Source organism: Salvia splendens, chromosome 1 (genome assembly GCF_004379255.2).
Source record: "Salvia splendens isolate huo1 chromosome 1, SspV2, whole genome shotgun sequence".
NCBI lineage: Eukaryota > Viridiplantae > Streptophyta > Magnoliopsida > Lamiales > Lamiaceae > Salvia > Salvia splendens.
The window spans coordinates 44,487,741-44,508,136 of NC_056032.1; the positions used below are offsets into that span (position 1 = coordinate 44,487,741).

The following is a 20,396-nucleotide window of genomic DNA, read 5'->3' on the forward strand; positions in this document are numbered from 1 at the left end:
TCCTCTATGTATCCAAGTTTTTATTTCTTTTATAACGGAGAATATCAGAATATTGATTAATAAATTTTGTTGCTTCAACATACAAAGGGCACATTATCGGGGAAAAATAGTACTACAAAGTTTGAGAATTCAGCAAATTTGAATTTTGGTCGTCTATACATAATGTAGTACTGTTGGTGTTTTTCAAATAAATGTTAATATCATTTTTTTTATAAATAGACCACATCGTTTAACTTATTAGGGGTGATGTCAATGTTTGATTTGATGGATGTCATATAAGACAATTCAGTATGAATATTGTGAACAAAATCCAACCTTCATAATTTTTATAACTAATATTTATAGTTGCAGGACAAACTAAAATTTGGCCAAACTTCATGAAATTAATAGGTAATTTATTCTAAAAATGTATATTAGAAATCGATAGAAAACAAAAGGAAAATAGTAAAAAGATTTGAACATGGGATCCAACCTTCTTGCATTAAGTGGGTACTAATTTAGAGCGTACATTACGGATATAATTATTGCTATATAGGAGTATATGTGACATGATAATAAATTCCCCTAGTATTTACATTGGATTCCACTTAATTTATCATCTTTATACATTCTTTGAATTGATCAATTTTCGATTTGACTTAATTAGGACGTGTTGATTGTCCAACCTTTATCGTGTATTTATGCATTCACACTATTTAACTAAAATAGCTAAATACATAAAAAGAGAAAAAGCAACACAAAGAACCCCAAACAATTTGCATTTCCTCTATTATGTCTCTTAATTTCATATATAATCAATAAAAAAATTATTTCAAGCTTGCAAGTTGCAAGAAGCTATTGTGCGAATTTTTCGGCAAATTGACGACCCTATATATAGGAGTGAAAATACGATTAATTTTTTTTAGAGAAATTGGTTTCTAAAACTATTAACTTTGGTCAAAATCTGGTATTTCCCACCAACTTTAAAATTGGTCTAAAATACCACAAACTTTACAAAATATATAAATTTTTTTTAAAAAATAAAAATTTAGAAAAATCGCAAACAGAGTGCCTGTCATGCACTCGCACTCTGGCTAGGTGCGAGTTGCGACTTACGACCCTTGAGCCTTAGGCGAGGCTCAATCCTCTGGCTCTCTATTCCTTAATGGCGGTAAGCCCTCGGCATATAAGGGTGGCTTGCGAGTCGAGCCGTTGTTGCTAATGCCCTTAGCGATTGCGGGCCCGATCGACAAACCTACACGTGTCGCTATCCCCATGCAACATGTCTTGGATCTCAAAATTATCTACACGAATAGTATGAGAATGTAAAACTTAGCACTATTTTAAATATTGTGGGGGCCAAGCATAATTCTAAAATAAATATAATAAAGGTGGTAAAAGAAAAGTTGGAATAGTTCGTCTCATAATGCCTTCTACTAAGTTACTTATAAATTGATCACACCCCACCTTCCCTTTCTCACTTCTCCCACATTTTTCATTCACTTATTCTCTCAAAATCTAGAACCCCATATTTCTCCTCTTCCTCCTCTTATTCTTCGGCATATTTTACCTCAACGCAATGACGAACCAAAAAATGGTCATTCCCGACGCGAAATCGGGCATCCCGATGGCCTTCCCCATCGCAATGCCCGATTCGGCCCTTTTCCCGCTCAATGGAAACCTCTTCCCAGTGAAAAAACTGCTCAAGAAGCTCGCACCCAATGCGAACGGAGCCAGGATCAATGCCTTGCTCGACTCCATGAGGGCCTCCTCTCCCACACGGAGGCCCTCGGATGGCGAGGACCACGGCTCTTGGAACGTAAGTCCCACTAAAATTCCTTGTCTTTTTTTTTTCTTTTACTATAATTATCTGTCAAGATAGCATACAGTACAGTCAAACTGCCAAGTACTGCTGTCTTGACAGTTTTGTAGTTAATGTGTGCGGCTGACGCACGTGTGTGTTTCTGCTCGTGCGTGCAGCTCCACCACCCGTCAGCTCTTACCATGTTCGAGGAGTTCACGGCTGCCGCCAAAGGCAAACAGATTGTCGTGTTCTTGGACTACGACGGCACTCTCTCCCCCATCGTCGAGGACCCTGACCGCGCCTTCATCACTAGCGAGGTTCGTCGCCGTCGCTGTCCATAATTCTGCGGCGTAATTTTAAAATAAATGTAACTAAATATTACTACTTTTTTTTGTGTGATCAGATGAGAGAAGCTGTGAGAGACGTCGCGAAATTGTTCCCATCCGCCATTGTTAGTGGGAGATGCAGAGCTAAGGTACATTTAAATTCAATTTATAACCCAATAAATTAAATCAATTTACTACAAATTACTAACATTCTTGAAAACTTTATTTCAATTTATTTTGCATTTTTTAGGTGTACGATTTCGTAAAATTGTCGGAGCTTTACTACGCCGGTAGCCATGGAATGGACATTAAAGGGCCATCAAAAAGGCATATATCACAGAGAAAAGTGAGTAAAAAATGGATTTATTTTATTACTATTGTCACAAAATTTATTTTTCTTGGACAAATTTTCTTATGTTTAATGTATGTAATATTCAGGGAAATCAAACTGTCCTCTGCCAGCCTGCAAGGGCATTTCTGCCTATAATTGATGAGGTAGGCTTATTTTTAACAAAATACTACTGTATTAAAATTTTCAGTAAGTAGTTAAATTTGTCTAAAAATTTATTTTAAATTTTATTTTTCAGGTATACAGAGCTTTGATAGAGCAAGTGATGCACATTCCCGGAGCTAAAGTGGAGAACAACAGATTCTGTCTCTCCGTTCACTACCGTTGCGTGGAGGAAAAGGTGCGAAAACGTAACCTTCATTTTCGCCAAAAATTTGAAATATTTGTTTTGAATGTGGCGGACTCAACTTAAAAAATGTTTTTATTTTGCAGAAATGGGTCGAGTTGGCCGATCAAGTTAAGTTGGTGATCAAGGACTACTCGCAGCTCAGGCTGAATCACGGTAGAAAAGTATTTGAGATTCGGCCAACTATCAAGTGGGACAAGGGGAATGCGGTTGAGTTCTTGTTGGAATCGTTGGGATACGATGAGTCGAGTGATGTGTTGCCTATCTACATAGGCGACGATAGAACTGATGAAGATGCATTTAGAGTAAGTTGTGATTTAGCACATGGGATAGAGTTTTTATTTTTATTTGATTGATTGAATGTTTGATATAAATATTGGGTTTTATTTAGGTTTTGCGAGAAAGGGATCAAGGACTAGGAATCCTAGTTTCGAAGGCTCCAAAGGAAACAAATGCCTCCTACACTTTGCAAGAACCAACCGAGGCAAGTAGCACACAAAAACAAATTGTAACAAACTAGTAATTAAATTAATATAACTACTTGAACTATAGTTTATTTTTAAATGTTATTAACATTTTATTGTATGATATTTTTGACAGGTCATGCACTTCCTAAGACGCTTGGTGGAGTGGAAGAAGTTGTCCTTGCTAAGACACTAGTAAGAGTTCTTGTTAGAGAGAGAGAGAGATTTGTAGAGAGATATAACCTTGTCCTAATTGATTTAATTATGAGGGATAGGGGTGAATTTCCGTAATTGCTCTTTTTCTTTTTTTTCTTTTTATTTTTGTAATATTTCAATTGTAATTTGATCCCAAAGGGGTTGATGTTTATTGGATGAGATTCAGTATCTTGATGTCGGTACCAAATCTAGCATGTCTCATCCTTAAATTAATTATTGTAATAATTTTTATTACGATGAAAGGAAATTACATAGTAATATAATATGGCGCAGTTGATGTTTATTTCAAAAGGTAAAATAAACTCTTGATAATACATAATACTAAAAAATAAATAAAGAATAATAAAGATGAAATTGAAAAGAAATGATTAAAAATATAATTAAAGAATATATATACTCTACTTTCGAATTAATCTAATAACAATATTTATCAAATAAAAGTGAAAATATATTTAAATATAACTATAAGTCCTAATTTAATAAAATAAACTATTGACAATAATAAAAAAAACAAATAAAGCATACTAAACTGAAATTTAAAAATTTTCAAATAATATTTTGAACTAGGTATAAAAGTGGACCATTAAACTTCACCACGATTTAAATTAAGAAATTTAAATTATTAACATAATTAAAATTAAACAAAAAATAGTTACATTAAATCCTAGCTAGTTATTGGTTACAAAATTGAAAATAAAGATGAAAAAATGACAGAACTTTTATAAAGAAATCTGACAAAACTGGAAAACTGTTTCAAGTAATTTGAGGCAACTGATTATGTGTACTCTTTAATTATTGCTGTTTTGTTATATGTTTCTTTAAAAACAGTTTCGCTTTTCCTCTCTTTATTGGCTTTAATCAAAGTAACATCGAACATTGCAATAATGAAACATAGAGAGGAGGAATCTGGTAGATTTTGTTTAAAGGGCAAATGTCAAAATAGTTTAGACTATTTAATATTTTTAAATTCATTGTATCTGAGATAAGTGTGAAACCTGACTTCAAGATATTGAGATTCAATTCTTTGTATCAGCTGACTTGAGAGATGGTGTTGTTTAATTTGGTGTGTTAATTAGCCGGTTTTCTCTTTGATTTTTTGATATCATAATGTGTTGGCCTTATATATATTGTTTTTTTGTGTTCAACTAATGTCTAAGCTCCTTGCCGCTAGGACAAAGGCTCTGGACGCTTAATGTTGTTGCCACTTAGAGAGATTTGCTAACACGTGCATGAAACGTGATGTGCCTTTGAATATTATTTTAAAATGCATATTAAGTGTCTAAGATCTAAGTGTTTTCTCATGCGCAAAATTGTTATTTGTATTACATAATACTAGCTCATAAATAGTTTGATTATTTAAGATTTAAGTGCTTTTGCATGCATTCATGCCATGATAAATTAAGTCTCAAGTGTTTCAACAATGCTTTTATAAGCATAATAAACACGGGTTATTAGAGTAATTAGGTTTTCTAGTAAATTGTTAGATAAATCATGAAATTTAGTCAAATTCTAGTTAACGTTAAACTTTGGATAAACTTCACACCATGTTAGATTTCTTGGAATCGAGCAAAGAACTTAATTTGTCATCTATCATTATTTATTTAATTAGCATGAGTGGTGTGTGTGAATACTACCACCAATTTTATTTCAATGAGTACGAACCAATGATGATGGTTAGACACGTCGTCTAGTTCCTCAAATGAGGGATAATGGCATTCACATGTACTATTGAATAACTAAAAACGTTAAAGGTGTATAACTTTAGGCGTTAAGAAAAGTGTTTTTCTTGATTCTTGATCCAATTTTTTCTCCATTTTCTTTCATGTTTATGTGACATAAAATAAATACTATTGAAAGGCATCTTAACAGTTGTAAAGACACTTGGGAGTTGGGACCAGAAAAAAAAAGTCATCAAGATTCTAACCAAAATAATATTATGAATGCATGAAGAATATGCATCATTTGTCGTTATTAGAAGAGAGAAACATTTCTTGGTTATAATTGAAGATGTGTATTGATTAGTAATGACCATTGGAACCAATAGATTAGCATAGATTAGTAGTTATATTTGATGTGTTGTAAAGCATTACTAATATTTTTGCTAAATTCCAACAATCAACATTAAGGTCAGAACTCTTTCACACCGTCGTGCAATGCAAATGGTTCGACTCACTATGAATGTGAATGCGAATGTGAATGAAAAACCATTATTGGTCAGTTCTTTTGTAAAAGAAAAAAATAGTGGCTTTTTAAGTAGTTCATTTAACAAAAACTGATTAAAATTTAAAACATTTCCAGCACATAAGCACCCCTTTCCAAACGAGTGAATGTAAATTGAACACGTGAAAAAAACAAAAATCACATAAAACATTTTGACAAAAGAATTACTACCATCATTTGATTAAAGAAAAAGTAATTAGTGGCCCTCCAATCCGATTAGTTGAGTTTGATTATTTTGAAACTCGATAGATCAATTATTTGTCTTGTTTTTGCAGTTGAAGAGTCTTGTCGCACGAGTCTAATGTTGGATTTTAACCAATTATAATGTCCTTTTATTCATCTTGCTATAATTATAAATTTTGAAGGAGGGAAAAAGAATCACCACAATAGTGATTCCATCCATATCCCCGTGAAATATGGTAATTATTTGAGTGATATGATCTATAATTGGTTTCTTATTAGGTAATTAATGATCTTCTATGCACATGCTTGTATGAAATGTTGCAGTCATGATTGGTGTTTTCTTTCTTCTATTGGAAGGGAATGTACATCCACCATACTAACCTATGTTATAGCACAACTTTTCTAGTTTAATGATTTTCTAGACATATGTCACGTATCTATAGATGTCCCATTTTTAAACATTTCTTTCTGAATTTTAAGAAATGTGATCGATAGTTAAATATGAGTCACACTTTTATAAAGTTATTTTGATAAATAAATATATAGTAATTGAATGAGTTAATGAAAAAAAGTGTAAAATACTTATCATCATTTATATAAGTAAAAATATATCACTGGTTCAACAAAAATAATCTGAATTTTAGGGACTATAATTAGATCTCATCCATATATCCCGACTAAATAAATGATCAACATCACATACACATAAAAAAGTGATGCATGGGCAAAGTATCACACACAATAAAAGGCATTCTACAAAAGATAAAATACAAGCCAACAGCACCAGCAATGTACACGCATATAACAAAACCAAATAAAGTGAGAGGCACCCCCGACTAAGGCATAAATAAAAGCAGACAAAGCAGAAGCGACGAAACACATCGAAGGACACACACGAGACGAAACTCACATCACAAATATGCTTATTTTTATAAAAAATATAAGTATGCCTTTGACATTCAATGTTATTGTATCTTGTCTAATTTGCTATTTTTTTATTATTAGACATTTGGCTTGCTATAAACATATGACTTTGAGCATTTATATTCCCCTTTTATCACTATCTAATTAGTGCACCATGCCTCGTTAGTTTTAGAGCATGCACAACGGTGAGCAGGACGGCGTCCGTCCGTGCCAGCGGCACGGAGACGCTGTCCGCCGCTGGCACGGCGCTGCTCAATGCATCGAGCACGTCTGTGCCAGCGAGCAGGTGACGTGGCAGGCGCGGATTGGCCAACAGCTTAGCCGTTGGTAATTTTGATTTTTTTTAAAACGGGTTTTAATTAAAAAAAATGATTAAAAATTAAAAAATATATATTTTCCCACTTCCCAAAAAAAATATCAGTTTTCTACCCACTTTTAATTTTTTTTTATTTTTTTCTCTCAAAAATACACATTTTCATCTATAAATACCCCCACTTTCACACCCAAAAATTAACACCACACTACACAATTCTCATCTACATTCTCTCATCTCCATTCTCAATCTTTCTTCCACTCCTACAACATAACAATGTCCGGCCACGGCGATCACCCCCCGGGCTCCCACGGCTGGAACCCCGATTGGTTCGGTTCACAACCGTTTCCTAGTCCGGAAACGAAATATTCGGCCCCTCCTCAAACCCAAAGTTTGGGAGTTCCGGGTGGCTACCGGCCTTACCCGATCGATGACCAAGATGCCCCCGAAGGGCAATACGGGTGGACACCCGAGCCTAGAGTGAGGTCGACATCATCAGTTCCGCCTTGTCAACCTACCAATCCATGAACTACAAGTCGTTCAAGTACTTCAACATTTGGCAAGAGACGCAGTCGCATCAGAAGTATAGGGGAGGCGTAACATCCTCCTCTAGCGGCTCCTCCAAACAGTCAAGGTCGGTATCCCTATCCGACGCCGGCTCCGAAGACGTGGCTAGCCAACTTGCCGGAGCTAACTTGGGTAGCCCCGACGCCGGCCCGAGCGGTTCCCAACGCCGACCGCAAGGAAGGAAGAAGGCGGCGGCCAACCGCCGTCGCGCCGCGACTCCATCCGGCGATGCTCCCGAACTCGCTCCCGTTCCCGTTCCCTATGCGCCACCTCCACCCCCACCAACTCGTTGTGGCCGATTTTGGCCCAACTCAATATGGCCGATAGGTCAACTATGACCCCCGCGCAACTTCGATCGCATGAGGCCATGATATTGGGTCTCCAAAAACAATTGGGGGTAGTGCCGCCGGATGAATAGTCTTCCACGAGGGTATTTTTAGCCTTTAATTATGTAATTTTTAATTTTCAGGAGTTTAATCATGTAATTTTTAATTTGTAGGAGTTTAAGTATGTAATTTTTAATTTTTAGGATTTTAATTATGTAATTTTTATTTTTTATGATTTTAATTATGTAAATTTTATTTTAGTTGTAATTTGTAATATTATTTCAGTTTTTTTAATGAATTTTAATATTATGAAAATGTTTTTATTTAAATTGAATAATAGAATGATGGGACCATTGTGCTCGTCCTTGCGGAAGAGCACGACTGTGGGTGTTGTGCCCTTGCCTAAGAGCAGGCAGAAAAAGTGGGGTCGCACCCACAACCGTGCTCGTTGGCAAGAGCACGGTTGTGGATGCTCTTAATATTTTGTTAAACTTAAGGAAAAATTTAAAATGTTCTATTACATTTTACTTTTAAAAGAAACACGATATTCATAAGAATGATCAAAAGCTTATGGGTGGTGGATTCTACAACTAAAACAACCCAAATTTGTTATACGGGGCAAATGTGTAAACCTCCAAATTGTTGACATATGGTCCAAAAATCTTATAAAAGAGAGCTCAATAGGTTTTGCAAAGTTGTAAGATACCCATAATGCAAGGACATTGCTTTCAAATCAAACACGACAACAAATGTACACTATTGGGCACTTGGATTTTGTGAGACTCCACATTATAAAGTCTAAAGCCAATCTCAAAGTTGTTTTAGTTAAATGGAGTTCAAGGCCACCTTTCCTCTTTATTTTATAGAGGGTTAGGTGGTGATAGTGAAAACCCCCACTTTCCAAGAAGAAAAAAATATACCCCCATTGTTGAAGGAGGAGTTGGACTCCACTTTAAGTGCTTGATTTTTGTCTACAAGAAGACATAGACACCATAGACACACCATCAACTTATAGTATGTTGCATCTATCAAATAATTGTATGAATCAAGGAGAGTGGGAGAAGACAATGGAAAATTATCATTTGGTACCATAATTTAGGTAGTTTTTGCACAATATTTGTACCCCAGTGTAACATTAGCTAGTTTCTTCGCTCTTGCTTTTTCTTTATAAATTATAATCATCTTGCTTTCTTTGACCGAGGATCCCCCATTCTCCTCTTTTGTTGGTTTCCCAATTATTTTATCTGTGTGCAACAATTTTTATTTGACTTTATATAAATTTTTTTCTTTAACTTTGACTTCAGCTCAAAGATTAAAATATTTTAGTACAAAGTGATTTTATCCCCAAAAATCAATAAACCTTCAAGCAATTTTTAGAGTGTGAGGTATGTTCTAAAAAATGTGATTTTTTTGGGCACACCATATATAAGTAAATTATATGGTACAAAATATTAGTCATGATTGGAGATGTGGATAGTGAAATGCAACAAAAGCACTATACTATATTTGATCACTGCACATAACTGCATAATAATGACTTATCAAAGTCACTCAAGAAAAGGAAAAAAACTTAGCTTGTTTCTCGTACTGTCACCCACTTCATAAAGTACTACAATCTAATCACACCATAGCAACTTGCAAGAATTTACATTACAGTATATTTTTGCCTCATTTTTATTTCTTTTAGAGCAAGAAATCAAGAAAAGGGGAACCACTTAATTAAATAGCTAGGGAGTCGTGTATATTTATTTCTTTTTTTGCAAAAGGATATCGAAGAGATCTTCTAACTATAATTATATAATGAGATCAAAGCTTATTGGAAGGCAAAGTAAAAGTATAGGAATGAATGTGGTCGAGGAGAGGGTACGGATACAATAACATTACTACTATAACTTTTGACTGTAAATTTTAAGATTCAAATGTACAGTTTATAACCAACACATTCTCCAAATAACAAAAATTTGACTACAGTATAATTGTATGAAAAAAAATCGATTTAATATAAGGCTAAAATCGCATGCCTATAGACTAAAAGAAAAAGGAAAACAAAATACTATGAATTGAAACAAACAACAATTAACTGTAAAACGCACCAAAATCATAAGGAGACAAGAAGGAATAGAACAAAACGAAGTAATAGAAGATGACCTAAGTACGAAGAGATTTTCGAGTCCTTCCCTCCAATTTCTAACATGAGTAAATCCTCGTAAACTTGTCAGGGTGAGAAAGGAAAATAGGGCTCCATTATAGAAATTTCCTAAAGATACGTATATAATTAATCTTCAATCAAAACATACTATAAACGTTTTTATTACATAAAAGAGTTAGTAGGATGCATAATTGGGACATGAATGAATATACATTTGAAGTAAGATCTTCTCGTACAAGACTAGTTTTTTAACATACAAACTTTAAATTGTTTAGATCATAGTAATTATTTACACCTGAATGAGAAACGCACTCTAAAAAGTGACATTTGTATGCCTTCTTGATTCTAACTTGTCGACCAATAAATCTTTAAATACGTGTAAAGAAGGGTGCCACTAGATTGAATCCATCATATATGTCTCAAATCAAGATTTAAATACGTGTAAAGAATGGGTGCCACTAGATTGAATCCATCATATATGTCTCAAATCATAATAAATTATTTTAATCACGCACAATCATCAATTATTGGTGGAAATTAAAGAAGCATAACCCCCATAAGTACTACACCCATATAAATAATCCCATTGAGATCTCCTATAACAATACTACCATATATAATTAATAACTACCTAAGGTAAAAACACTCTGCATTAAAAAGCATAAACATGCGACAATAATGCGAAACACTTGGATTTATTCTTTTTATATATTTTTTCACATTATTTAAAACTTTTTCGAGGCGGCGATGTTAGACATAGTTTGTAGTAGTAGTAGTACTAAATTTAATAGACGTGTCGAATTTATAATTTGGTCCCCACCTCGATGCTCGAGCCACAAATTCTTTTTTTGCAATTAAATGAATTTTTAAATATTATAAAAAATAATTAATTACATCGATGATTTGTGGCTTGTGTTTGGTTCACGTTGGACAGTTCGATTTCCTTGTGAAATAAAAAGTGATGTTGTTGGAGGGAGTAGAGAGCTGAGATGTTGGAATCTTAGTATATATATTTTTTGTTTACAATCTGTAAAAACATTGTAATATATTTTTGGTAGTTGTGGAGTTAATAATTGGATAGTGAGTTTATTTGAAAATTAAAAAAAATGAGAATAGAATTTTGTTTGGAGGAGCACTATTGTGTAGTATTTTCTTCTCTAGAATTAAATTTAGTCTTACAATTAAGACAAAATTAAGAAGTTTTTAGATGCATTTTGAATTTTGATCTACCAACTTTAGTAAATACTAGTACTACTAATGTACAGTGGAGATCACTCGAATTGCAACCAAAATAAATTATATGCAAATTATTTGTTACTGATTGTGCATTTTAGGCTGTCCCATTTTCAACACTGACTTGTAAAAAAAACAAAAAAAACTGACTTGTACCGGGTTTTAATTTAAGTCATTTGTGTAATTGATTTAAGTAAAAATTTATGATATTGGAGGCTTTAAAAGTTAGTATTAGTATTTAATTCCAATTGATTTTATTTAATTATTTTGTAGCTATTATTACTGTGTTTGTTACATTAACCAGACCATGTCCATCACTGAAGTTGAATTGGGCCTGTTTTTTTTCTCACCAAAAATTGAACAAAACAGATTCAATATTAACCAGGCCTAGCCCATCACTAAAGTCTGTTTAAAACATGTAGACAAAACAGCTTAGAGCAAAGCGACATCTAATTAAATTAAAAATTACTATGATTTATCCACGTATTTTAACCGACTGCCACACCAGCACGTAATTCGCCAGAATAAGAGAACGATGATATAAATGCGAAAATATCATTTTTAGTGATTTAGTAGTACTACTATTATTTGGTAACTTCACCTTGGGTGTATTTGAATTGGTAGATATGGACATTCAAAGTATATTTAATGGTCCAATCTATTGTTTGATATGTTGGTTAAATTTTCTATGTGACCCGTTTAATGGGCAATGACCCTTTGAATTAAGGCTGAAAAAGGGTGTTTTATTATCATGGAAAATTGAGTGATGATAATATGTGCAACACTAATCTTAAATTACGTGGAATTTATTAATATAGTCCTCAGCCTTGGAAATACAGAAAAAGTCAAATGATAGTTTTGGAATTTCATACTATAATGTAACTTTAAATAACAAACCAAACATGTGATATTAAGGACTATAAATAGATAACATACCATCAATTCAAACACCACAAATCTAAATAGAAAACCAAGAAAAGTATTTAAACAAAATGAATGTATTCTTATCTAAACGAAAGATAAACTTCAATTCAAACACATTAAGATGTTATTATCGGCACATAAAAAAGCCCATTATAATCAAAATATTGCGTAGGATTGGAAACTGGATTGGGTCATTAAGGCCCATTAACTTAAATTTCAATTAGGCCCAATTGGAGAAAACGACTAATAAGGCCGAAGAAGCAGCGCTGACGCTCTGCTCTTCTCCGGCGACTCTTTTACTTCCTCGTCTTCTTCCCCAATTTCTCCCAATTTACTGTTCAAAATAAAATATCTGGAGAAATTCATTTCCAGATTCAACAGCAGGCGAATTCCTGAATAAAATCCAGTTCAAAACTTAAAACGCCTCGTCAGAGGCCATTGGCAGCGGCTTTCCGATCAAATACCGAGTTTTGATCCGTTTGTTTCAGTGTTTTCTTAGTGCAGGATTTGTTTTTTTTTTTCCCGAAAAATTCGTGATTATTGGATGATGGCGAGCCTGATTGGGAGAATTCGGGGTTTGGATGCGTATCCTAAGGTTAATGAAGATTTCTACAGCAGAACGCTCTCCGGCGGCTTTATAACCCTAGCTTCGTCCATCGTTATGCTCCTCCTCTTCGTTTCTGAGCTCAGTATGTGCACTTAAGCCTGTGATTTTGTATCTGCGCGTCTAGATTTATCTGTTTTTTTTGTGTTTGAGTGTGAATTACCAGCTGTTGTTTGATTAATTTTGGTGAATTTCGTTATTTGGTTTGAGGTATTGGTTTGATGTGGTGATTGGATTGGGGGATTGTTAGTGTTTTCTTGTGTGCAACTGTGCTTTTGGATAGATTCTGGCTGATTGTGTCGTGTGTGGGTATGAGAAAGGCTGAATTTCAAGTGTTAGGTATTTTAGTGTTACGAGTGAGTTGGGTAGAGATTTTGTGGGAAGTTGTGAGTGCTCAAACGAAATGCTGGTGAACAAAACTGCTCGTACGCTTTTCCCATGCCTGTGCTTTAGTATCTATATTGTGCTCAGGAGCTGGAAGCTGTGGACCATTATGAAAAAGTGCATGATTGGTAATAGGGGAATAGTAATCTCCCTCTCTAAGATGAGGATTTAGTTTGGAAGATCTTTACCAATCTGAAGTGATGTGTGCATGTTTTAACTAAGCCAAAACAAGAATTGTTTCACTTTTCCATGCAATCCTTCCAAATATAACTATTTCTTATATCTCCGCCGAACTTTGAATATGGATGCATGCTGCTTGTATGTTATTATACTAAGTGTGGATGTAAGAAAGTAGCTCTAAATATTAAGTCATTACATTTATTTGTCAATGTATATTACACGTTCTTGACTCTTGCATTAGAATTTTGTCATAGTCCTTAGCTATGTGTGAAGTATTACTAGAGTCTCTTGTTCTTACCAACATTGGGGTTGTTAACCTTTTTTATTTGTTCCTTTTCATTAAATTTGCAGGATTATATCTTCATGCAGTTACTGAGACAAAGTTAGTGGTTGATACGTCTAGAGCAGAAAGGCTCCGTATTAATGTAATATACTCTTTTGTTATGTCTATGTTTTTGAATACCCGTGCTCAGATTTGTAGTTTAGTAACATGTTGTGTTCAACTTAGAAAAATCACTGACAGCTCCCATATTACACCTATTGCAGTTTGATGTGACTTTCCCAGCACTACCGTGCTCTATTGTCAGTCTTGATGCCATGGATATAAGTGGAGAGCAGCACTTGGATGTCGTAAGTTCCTCAAAGTGATAGCCACCTCCTAGTCTCTTTTGTTATTATGTATTCTTTAGGCAGTCTTAGATTGTTCACATTCCTTGGAAGTGTGTGGCATCATAGTTATTGCAACTTCATTCTGTCCAATTCTCCTGGAGTTTGCCATCATATAATGATCCTATGCAAACTATTTGTACATCATATGTATTTGCTCTCCAAACTTGAGATGTGTTTACAAAATGGATATCTTTTGCCAAGTATGAATTGTGTAATAAGCATGGATCCATCTCTGGCATATTGATTGGGGTTCCCCAGTTGAATGCATAAACACATAATTTTATGACAACAATAAATGAATTCAATATAGTACAATAGATTTCTTCTTGACATCTATGATGTAGACTGTAGTTTCATTTTTGTTCATATATCTCTTGACGATGTTTTATTTATTCCTGCAGAGACATGACATTATCAAGAAAAGAATTGATTCCCTTGGTAATGTAATAGAGACAAGAGCTGATACCATTGGTTCCCCCAAGGTTAGTCTGTAGATAAACTGAAGGGTTATCTTTTTTGAACTAGTCCATCTGTCTGACTTTTGCATGTGAACTAAGGGTTATCTTTTTTAGAGTTTGCCAAATTAGCCTTTCTTTGTTGTAGAACGTGTAGAAAGATATAAAGTTGGTTTTACTTTTATTTTTCTGACATATTTTCTGTTTGTATCATTTTCAACTGATAGATTGATCGACCTCTACAAAAGCATGGTGGAAGACTTGAACACAATGAAACTTATTGTGGTTCATGTTTTGGTGCAGAAGCGGTAATCCGAGTTTACTGTCCTATGTTGTTTTCTTTATTCATGAGTTTCAATGTTATGCTGTTCAGCCGTTCATTGGTATTTTATGCCTATGGTCATGTTGATGCCTTCATGCCATCATAAATTGCTCTATTTTTCAGTCGGATGACGATTGTTGTAACAACTGTGAAGAAGTACGTGAAGCATATAGTAAGAAAGGCTGGGCATTATCAAATCCGGATATGATTGATCAGGTTGGTATCTCTTGCTTACTGGTCTTCATGTAAAGTTATTTGAGCTTATTGGCATTTCTACACTCGGTTTAGAATGTAGATGTAGTCAGAATCTGAACGATGAAGCATCCCATCACACCTTTCTTACCTAGACTCTCTTTATTTTCTTTTCCTGTAATTCATTTCCTGACCAAAATATTTCACATAACTAGTTGTAAGTGGCAAATGTAAATTTTTTTAATGCATGTCTTGATAGTTCATGTCGTGACTCTGAACCATACATTTTGTGGTTTTCATATTTTTTATAACAAATCAGTGCAAAAGAGAAGGTTTTCTACAAAAGATCAAGGATGAAGAGGGGGAAGGTTGCAACATTTATGGATTCTTGGATGTCAATAAGGTAGCTGGTAATTTTCATTTTGCACCTGGGAAGAGTTTCCAGCAGTCAAATTCCCATGTTCATGATCTGCTGTCCTTTCAGAAGGACAGTTTTAATGTAAGAGATCCTTCTGATTCGAGTTTGCTACACTCTCTGTTATTTATTGAATTAGATATTTGCAGTTTTCATTTCTTTACGAAGTTCACACAAGACTGAAGTTAATAAAATAATGTTTTTTATTTGCCACAGCTTACGCACAAAATCAATAGATTAGCATATGGAGATTTCTTCCCTGGTGTTGTAAATCCTCTTGATGGGTATTTTTTTTGTAAATTTCCTACTGCAATTTAACTGGTATATTTATTCCTATGGCATCTCTGAATTGATATGAAATGTATCTACATTTGTTACCCCTGCAGTGCGGAATGGACACAGCACACATCTAATGCAATGTATCAGTATTTTCTCAAGGTCAGTGGGATAGTTTAAAATAACTTCAATTTTTTATTGTTTTTTGTTTGATAGTTTACCGATTCCTTTTTGCACCGGGTTTATTGGTGTCCAGATTTGACATTGATATCCCATTTACGTACAATTATAATTAAATTCAGCGATACTGAGCCTCAGAAAAGCTGGAATAGAATGCATGTCACTTCCACCCTCTTTTTATTTTCATTGGGTATTGCTGCACTATAACATATTGACTGATTTCTCTAATTCGAATCGTCAAATGAGCATTCAGCAATGTCTCTACATTGCAGGTAGTACCAACTGTGTTCACAGATATAGGTGGACATAGCATCCAGTCAAATCAGGTTCTATTAAGACTTAATAGTTTCATTTTCTAATTTGTAGTGTGCATTTGCTGTCTGAACTTTTTTTTCTGGAGGACCACTCTAAATTCATGAAGTTTCCACTTATCGCAGTTTTCTGTAACTGAACATGTCAGAGGTGCCGAATTGAGCAGACTACAAGCTCTTCCGGGAGTGTTTTTCTTTTATGATCTTTCCCCAATTAAGGTTGGCATCTCGTTCCCTAGTACAGTAGTACAAGAGGAGGATTGGTTACTATATATCTGGAACAACACAATAATCTTCAATTTGTTATTCCGTTTCCTCTGTTGTGGACAGGTGACGTTTACAGAGACGCATGTTTCCTTCTTGCACTTCCTCACCAATGTTTGTGCTATTGTTGGAGGTCCCTATCTCTCTCTCTCTCTCTCTCTCACACACACACACACACACACACACACACACACACACAGAGAGATTATTTAACAATAACTTGAATGCTGACCGTGTGTGCTTAACTTCCAGGCATATTCACAGTTTCGGGGATAGTCGACTCCTTTGTATTTCACGGCCATAGGGCAATAAAAAAGAAAATGGAACTAGGTAAGTTCACCTAATGGTTGATGCAATGGCGCTTTGGTTATTTGCAGTTGGAATAGGGCGTAACGGAAGGAACACACTTTCGTGCTGCCCGGTCCATGCTTGGAGTTACCGGATGAATCAACAGTCACAACAATGGTATATACTCTCATCACATGACTATGTTTTAGATATGGACAGGTTTTGATATTTACTCTCATCCAAATGTTGGTCCACGCTAGTTGGTCTTGAGATCTCTTACTTCATTCATACTTAATATATTTTTGCTTATTAGCTTTTAATAACAATTTTAAAGTGTATGTTTGATCGGTCATTTATTTCTTCTCTTTTTTGCGTATGTGATATATAATTGGATGTTAAGAGAGAAATCTTAGAACATCCCCATCTGTGCTCTTGCCCAAGAGCACGGATGTGGGCTCGGACACATTTTATTACTTTTTTACTCCATGCTCTTAGGCAAGAGCACAACACCCACATCCATGCTCTTCCGCAAGGTCATGCTCAAAGGTCCCACCATTCTATTATTTAATTTAAATAAAAATATTTCCACAATATTAAAATGCATTAAAAATATTCGGAATACTATTACAAATTACAAAAAAATTAAAAATTACATAATTAAAATACTAAAAATTAAATATCATATAATTAAAATATTAAAAATTTATAATTACATAATTAAAATCCTAAAAAATAAAAAATACATAATTAAAGGCTAAAAAATACCCTCGTGGAAGACTATTCCTCTGGCCCTATCCTCAATGTTCTTTAGAGTCCACGTATCATTGCCAAATATGAATCAAGTTGCTCGGGGGTCATATTTGACCTATAGGCCAAATTGAGTTGGGCCAAAATGGTACACAACGAGTTGGTGGGGGGTTGAGTTGGCACAAAGGGAGCGGGGGGGGGGGGGGGATGGAGTCGCGGGGCGACGGCGGTTGGTCGTCGCCTTCTTCCTTCCTTGCGGCCGGCGTTGGGAACTGCTCGGGCCGGCGTCGGGGCTACCCAAATTAGCTCCGGCGAGCTGGCTAGCCACCTCATCCTCGCCGGCGTCGGATAGTGATACCGACCTCGACCGTTTGCTGGAGGAGGATGATACGCCTCCCCTATAGTTCGGATGCACACGCACCTCTTTCCAAGCGCTAAGGTACTTGAACGGTTTGTAATTCATGGATTGGTAGGTCGCCAAAGCGGCACTGATGATGTCGAGCTCGCTCCTACCGCTCCTTGCCGACCGCTCTTCCTGGAGGTAATACCCCTGGAACTTTATGATTTATTCGTTGGCTCTGAATATGGCATTGCGCACCATACTCTCATTGCGCTCGATGATTCCAGCTGGGCGGTTTTCATTGTACCGGCGAGAGACGCGCCACCAAAACCTATCCCTGCTTTGGTTCGTGCCTATCTCCGGGTATAATCAAATAGGCTTTGAATAACTAATCCATCTCCGCCGGAGTGTACGGGGTGCGGACACCACGAGGAGTAGGAGTAGGAAGAGGAGTTTGAGAGGAGCCGCCGCTCCCTCCCGATCTGGGTTCGGGTGTCCACCCGTATCGCCCATCGGGGGCATCTTGGTCGTCCACCGGGTAAGGCAGGTAGCCACCCGGAACTTGAGAACCTTGGGTTTGAGGAGAGGCTGAAAATTGCGTTTCCGGACTAGGAAATGGTTGTGAGCCGAATCATTCGTGGTTCCAACTGCGGGAGTCGGAAGGGTGATCGCTGGAGCCAGACATTTTTTTTTGTAAGTAAGAGTGAAAGATTGAGAATTGATAAGAGAAGATGAGAGAATTTAGATGAGAATTGTGTAGTGTGATGTGAAATTTTTGGTGTGGAATTGGGGGTATATATAGATGAAAATGTGAATTTTGGGAAAAAAAATTGAAAAATAAATTAAAAGTGGGGAGAAAACGGATATAATTTATTGGGAAGTGGAAAAATATTTTTTTTATTTAATTCGGTTTTTTAAAATTAAATCTAATTTTTTTATTAAAAAAAAGAAAAAATGAAATTGCCAACGGCATTGCTGTTGGCCAATCAGGCGCCGCCATGTTAGCTGCTCAGCGGCATCGAGCAGCGCCGTGCCAGCAGCAAGAGCACAAAGGCGAGCAGAAGTCAGCTGCGCCAGCGGCACGGACGTCGTCCTTGCCAGCGAGCACCGCTGCAGATGCTCTTATACTTCACCATCTCTATAAAAATAATCCACTTTCATCAAAAATTTTTATAAGTTTTTCTTTCGAAAGGAGGCGAGATTCATTCTTCACCATAATATTTCTATTACTTTCTTGTATCTCTCCTATTTTATCAGTTTTGTATGAACATCCACGCCTTTCACATATCTTTCGTGAACAACGATCTCGTTTAGTACTTGTTGGCCATTAGCATTAGTTTTTTTCATTTTATCCCTTTAGTTTAATTTTGATACCTTAAACGCTATTATTCACATGATTAATTTTATAAATTTTATTTATAAAAATTAAAGCTTGATTGACTAGTGATCTCCTTTGTCTTAGAAAAGCATAATTCAAAGTAAAGCAAAAGCCAAAATTACCTGCGGTAGAAAATATAAATCACTGCGTCCTCCAATAAAGAGGTTTGAAATAATACCTCTTTCTAGCCGTTACGCTAACATTTAAAAAAGAAACGATTCCACTTTCTAGCCGTGTTCATATTGCTAATTTCTTTTGCCATCATTGGAAAATATTTACATTAGTTACCTCAAATAAACGAAAAATTAATCACTTTGGTGATGTTGGTTATGATGTTGATAGATCCATTTTCCAAACATAAATAAATGTGCCTTCGAAGAAAACGTAACGTAAACGTAGTAAGATTATGTGTAGTGTAATTTTGGCTAAGCTTAACAAATGTAAAACTGAAAATACTAGGTTCTAGAAAGGGAAAAATGAGAGAAATTATACCATAATTTTTGTAAAGATATAAATTCTTAATACTCCATCAAACACGAACGTTGAGAGTCATGTTTTAGACACTTGTTTTAGAGTAACCCCAACCATTTACACTAAACTTAAATTCATTTTAGCGTAAATGTCACATCAAATATGGTTTTACTCCAACCATTTACACTAAATTCAAACTTAAAAGAATGATCTCTATATTATGTTTTTTTACTCACAAAATTTGAAAAACTTTTAAGTTTAAGTTTAGTGTAAACCTAAAGATAGGTATTTTTTTTTCTAAAAACCAAAAATGAGATTGATTTTGAACTACTATTGAAACTAATTACTTATCTCATTTTAGGTTTTAGTGTAGCCTTGCAGATGGTTTTAGTTTGATAATCATATCTGTTCCAAGTCTAACTCATCATTGTACAAAAGGAATAGTTTAAAAAGAAGAAAAATGTGGACAATAAAGAAAGTATTGGAATAGATTTGAAATGATTATATGAATCTTGAGAGTATAGCGAAGTGGACAGTCGGCATGAAAGGGGATTTTTTGTTACTACTGATTTATCAAATGGGAATGGGTATCGGCCG

The 20,396-nt window shown here is 35.2% G+C and overlaps 2 protein-coding genes across 2 annotated transcripts; both read left to right on the forward strand.

Moving 5' to 3' along the window:
* Nucleotides 1-1,446: 1,446 nt before the first annotated feature.
* On the forward strand, nucleotides 1,447-3,671 carry LOC121801487 (probable trehalose-phosphate phosphatase D). The gene is made up of 9 exons (XM_042200991.1): nucleotides 1,447-1,798; nucleotides 1,960-2,100; nucleotides 2,187-2,258; nucleotides 2,360-2,455; nucleotides 2,548-2,604; nucleotides 2,697-2,798; nucleotides 2,891-3,109; nucleotides 3,196-3,288; nucleotides 3,405-3,671. The coding sequence occupies exons 1-9, from the start codon at nucleotides 1,559-1,561 to the stop codon at nucleotides 3,462-3,464; spliced, it is 1,080 nt and encodes a 359-aa protein (XP_042056925.1). The 5' UTR covers nucleotides 1,447-1,558; the 3' UTR covers nucleotides 3,465-3,671.
* Nucleotides 3,672-12,589: 8,918 nt separating this feature from the next.
* LOC121801496 (endoplasmic reticulum-Golgi intermediate compartment protein 3-like) lies at nucleotides 12,590-17,219 on the forward strand. The gene is made up of 13 exons (XM_042201001.1): nucleotides 12,590-13,012; nucleotides 13,843-13,916; nucleotides 14,038-14,121; nucleotides 14,562-14,642; nucleotides 14,843-14,923; nucleotides 15,061-15,153; nucleotides 15,449-15,628; nucleotides 15,761-15,828; nucleotides 15,931-15,982; nucleotides 16,273-16,326; nucleotides 16,438-16,530; nucleotides 16,642-16,708; nucleotides 16,828-17,219. The coding sequence occupies exons 1-13, from the start codon at nucleotides 12,868-12,870 to the stop codon at nucleotides 16,917-16,919; spliced, it is 1,164 nt and encodes a 387-aa protein (XP_042056935.1). The 5' UTR covers nucleotides 12,590-12,867; the 3' UTR covers nucleotides 16,920-17,219.
* Nucleotides 17,220-20,396: the final 3,177 nt, after the last annotated feature.

What these genes read in the sequence shown, in the direction of transcription:
- LOC121801496 (XM_042201001.1), top strand. Translation starts at nt 12,868, where the DNA reads ATGATGGCGAGCCTGATTGGGAGAATTCGGGGTTTGGATGCGTATCCT. An exon ending in ATACCATTGGTTCCCCCAAG is followed by an intron (nt 14,643 to 14,842) that starts GTTAGTCTGTAG and finishes TTCAACTGATAG; the next exon opens with ATTGATCGACCTCTACAAAA. An exon ending in TGTATCAGTATTTTCTCAAG is followed by an intron (nt 15,983 to 16,272) that starts GTCAGTGGGATA and finishes TCTACATTGCAG; the next exon opens with GTAGTACCAACTGTGTTCAC.
- LOC121801487 (XM_042200991.1), top strand. Translation starts at nt 1,559, where the DNA reads ATGACGAACCAAAAAATGGTCATTCCCGACGCGAAATCGGGCATCCCG. An exon ending in AGGACCACGGCTCTTGGAAC is followed by an intron (nt 1,799 to 1,959) that starts GTAAGTCCCACT and finishes TCGTGCGTGCAG; the next exon opens with CTCCACCACCCGTCAGCTCT. An exon ending in CTTTGCAAGAACCAACCGAG is followed by an intron (nt 3,289 to 3,404) that starts GCAAGTAGCACA and finishes TATTTTTGACAG; the next exon opens with GTCATGCACTTCCTAAGACG.